At 44.1% G+C, this 2947-nt stretch overlaps 1 protein-coding gene across 1 annotated transcript in view; it reads left to right on the forward strand.

Moving 5' to 3' along the window:
• nek3 (NIMA related kinase 3) overlaps positions 1-2947 on the forward strand; it is a 42632-nt gene that overhangs the window by 25684 nt on the left and 14001 nt on the right. The window contains 2 exon segments of the mRNA XM_070440660.1: positions 668-833; positions 1141-1251. Of these exon segments, the coding sequence (XP_070296761.1) occupies positions 668-833; positions 1141-1251 (277 nt within the window).

Here is a 2947-nt window from a genome sequence, read left to right on the forward strand (position 1 = left end):
GACTAGTTCTTTTAAGCCCCTCTATGGGCAAAGTGTCCTTGTGTGAAAAACATTTTTTTGCCAGACACACCCCCTATTCAAGTACTGAAACAATGCCAGAACACACCCCTAGATAGGTACTGAAACAATGGCTTGACACACCCCTAGATAGGTTACTGAAACAATGCTTGACACACCGCCTAGATAGGCCGTCTGTGGGCCGGAACAAACATCTATTATTTGGTCCATGGCCAGGAAACTCCCCACACCTTATCCCATTGAGAACTTGTGGTCAATCCTCAAGAGCAGGTGGAAAACAAAAACCACAATTCTGACAAACTCAAGCATTGATTATGCAAGAATGGGCTGCATCAGCAGGATGTGGCCAGAAGTTAATTGACAGCATGCCAGGGCGGATTGCGAAGGTCTTGAAAAAGAAGGGTCAACACTGCAAATATTGACTCTTTGCATCACTTCATGTAATTGTCAATAAAAGCTTTGACATATATGAAATGCTTGTAATTATACTTCAGTATTCCATAGTAACATTGACAATTTCTAAAGACACTGAAGCGCAACTTTGTGGAAATTAATATTTGTGTCATTCTCAACTTTTAGCCACGGCTGTTGTGTATATATATATATAAATATATATAGGAGTTACGTGTTTGATCATGTCTTCATACAGGTCTGGAGTCCGTGTGGCCCTGCTGAGGCCCTGCTGAGAGCAGCACCTAGTAGAGAGCAGCGTGGCCCTCGTAGCAGTGGGCCAGGCCCTCAGACACAGCTCTACAGGTGTTGCTACGACAGACCTCTCTCTCTGGGAGTCTGGCAACTACAGCAGACACATTCAGGTATGCAGGTACTCTCACTGAGACAGGTCAGGCACACCCTAGATAGGTACTGAACAATGCTTGACACACTCCTAGAGGTACTGAAACAATGCTTGACGAGAATCCAGGCACACTAAAACAACGTAGAATGAACATCCACAATATATATTTGCAATCAACATTTGAGAAGTGATGTTTTGAGTCACTAAAGCGTTCACGAACATTTGAGTCCTACAATCTGCCCTCAGATTTCACCATTCAATAAAATAAAACMWTWTRRWTWWATWRWMATTWWTTWAWWRWAWYAATATATCCATTAATTCTGTAGAGAACAGAGAGCGGAAACGATGGGACAGGAGTCCACCAGAGAAGCTACTCAGATTGCTCGAGAAAGCCCAGCTCAGCACCGCTTTCAAAACCTACTCCATACACACAGAAGGTAAGTCCTGTTTAGAGGGGAATCTTTCTAGAAAACATTTACAGTATAATTTACTTGTCTACCACGTGGTTGGTCATGTGTGCTGAATCCTTATTTCTGATTGGAGGTAATCGATGTAGATCTCTCAACAACCTATTAGTGATAGATGCAGTTTACACCTCTTCCATTTGCTTCCATCTCTACTGTTATGACTTACTGTAAGGTTCTACCACAGCTATTTAAAGCTACGATACACTACATGACCAAAAGTATGTGGACACTGCTCGTTGAAAATCTCATTTCAAAATCATGGACATTAATATGGAGTTGGTCCCCCCCTTTGCTGCTATAACAGCCTCCACTTTTCTGGGAAGGTTTTCCACTAGATGTTGGAACATTGCTGCTTTAACAGCCTCCGCTCTTCTGGGAAGGCTTTCCACTAGATGTTGGAACATTGCTGTGGGGGACTTGCTTCCATTCAGCCACAAGAGCGTTAGTGAGGTCGGGCAGTGATGTTGGGCGAATAGGCCTGGCTCGCAGTCGGCGTTCCAATTCATCCCAAATGTGTTCGATGAGGTTGAGGTCAGGGCTCTGTGCAGGCCAGTCAAGTTCTTCCACACCGATCTACGATCTGTTGCAGGTTACGGACAGACGATCTGTGTGCTCGGCTTATGTGGATTTTTCATACGTGCATTTTACAACTAATTGTGCTATTGAATATCTAATTGCTCACAAACGGCAGAATTCCATTAGCTCGCTAAACAGAGGCGCTGACCATTAGCAGCACAGGCTTGATCTTGGAACACAGATTCTCTTTTGAATAATAAGTGACAATTTAACCACCGGGCAGGTCTCTTACCTTGCGAGTCCTTTATGGGGGGGGGCACCGTCAGTTGTAATAGAGAATAGGTTTTAATAATCGACAACCTCCTCTCCTCAAATGATCTGTGAAGGCTTTTGCTGCATCTATTAGTACCAGACAAGGCAGTTCCTCACGTACTGCTCACGTACCTGCTCAACGTACCTGCTCACGTACCTGCTCACGTACCTGCTCACGTACCCGCTCACGTACCCGCTCACGTACCCGCTCACGTACCGCTCACGTACCCGTCACGTACCTGCTTCACGTACCTGATCACAGTATCTTACACAACTGTCAATCACATCCCTCTCATCAAAAGCCACAACTAAACAAATTAAACGAAAAAAACGTTTTTAACGCAACAGTTTGCAGTCCTTCGACATTTTCAACCATCTCGGTAACGCCCTTTCAACAGTTCTGGCAGACAAAGGCAGTCATTTATCTTTGAATGATTGTGTCTTTTGTGGAAAACCATCACATGAAGCCTGCGAAGATATTTATTTTCTATGACATTTTACATCCTCCTGAACCTTTTAAAAATAAAAATACTCGCTAGCCGCTAGCAAGCCATGTGAAAACAAATCTCTCATTTTCAGTGCTGCCTTGGTTTTTGAATTTGGCCGTAGAGGGGGGTCGTCTGTGCTGAATAATATGAAACTCCTGGAAAATCATGAAAGTTCGGGTAGGCCCCTTAGTTCCAGTGAAGGAAATCTTAACGCTACAGCATACAATGACATTCTAGATGATTCTATGCTTCCAACTTTGTGGCAACCGTTCGGGGGAAGGCCCTTTCCTGTTTCAGGACGAACATGCCCCCGTGCACAAAGCGAGGTCCATATTGAAATGGTTTGGTCG

This window comes from Salvelinus sp. IW2-2015, unplaced genomic scaffold (assembly GCF_002910315.2).
Source record: "Salvelinus sp. IW2-2015 unplaced genomic scaffold, ASM291031v2 Un_scaffold2803, whole genome shotgun sequence".
In the NCBI taxonomy this organism is placed as follows: Eukaryota; Metazoa; Chordata; class Actinopteri; order Salmoniformes; family Salmonidae; genus Salvelinus; species Salvelinus sp. IW2-2015.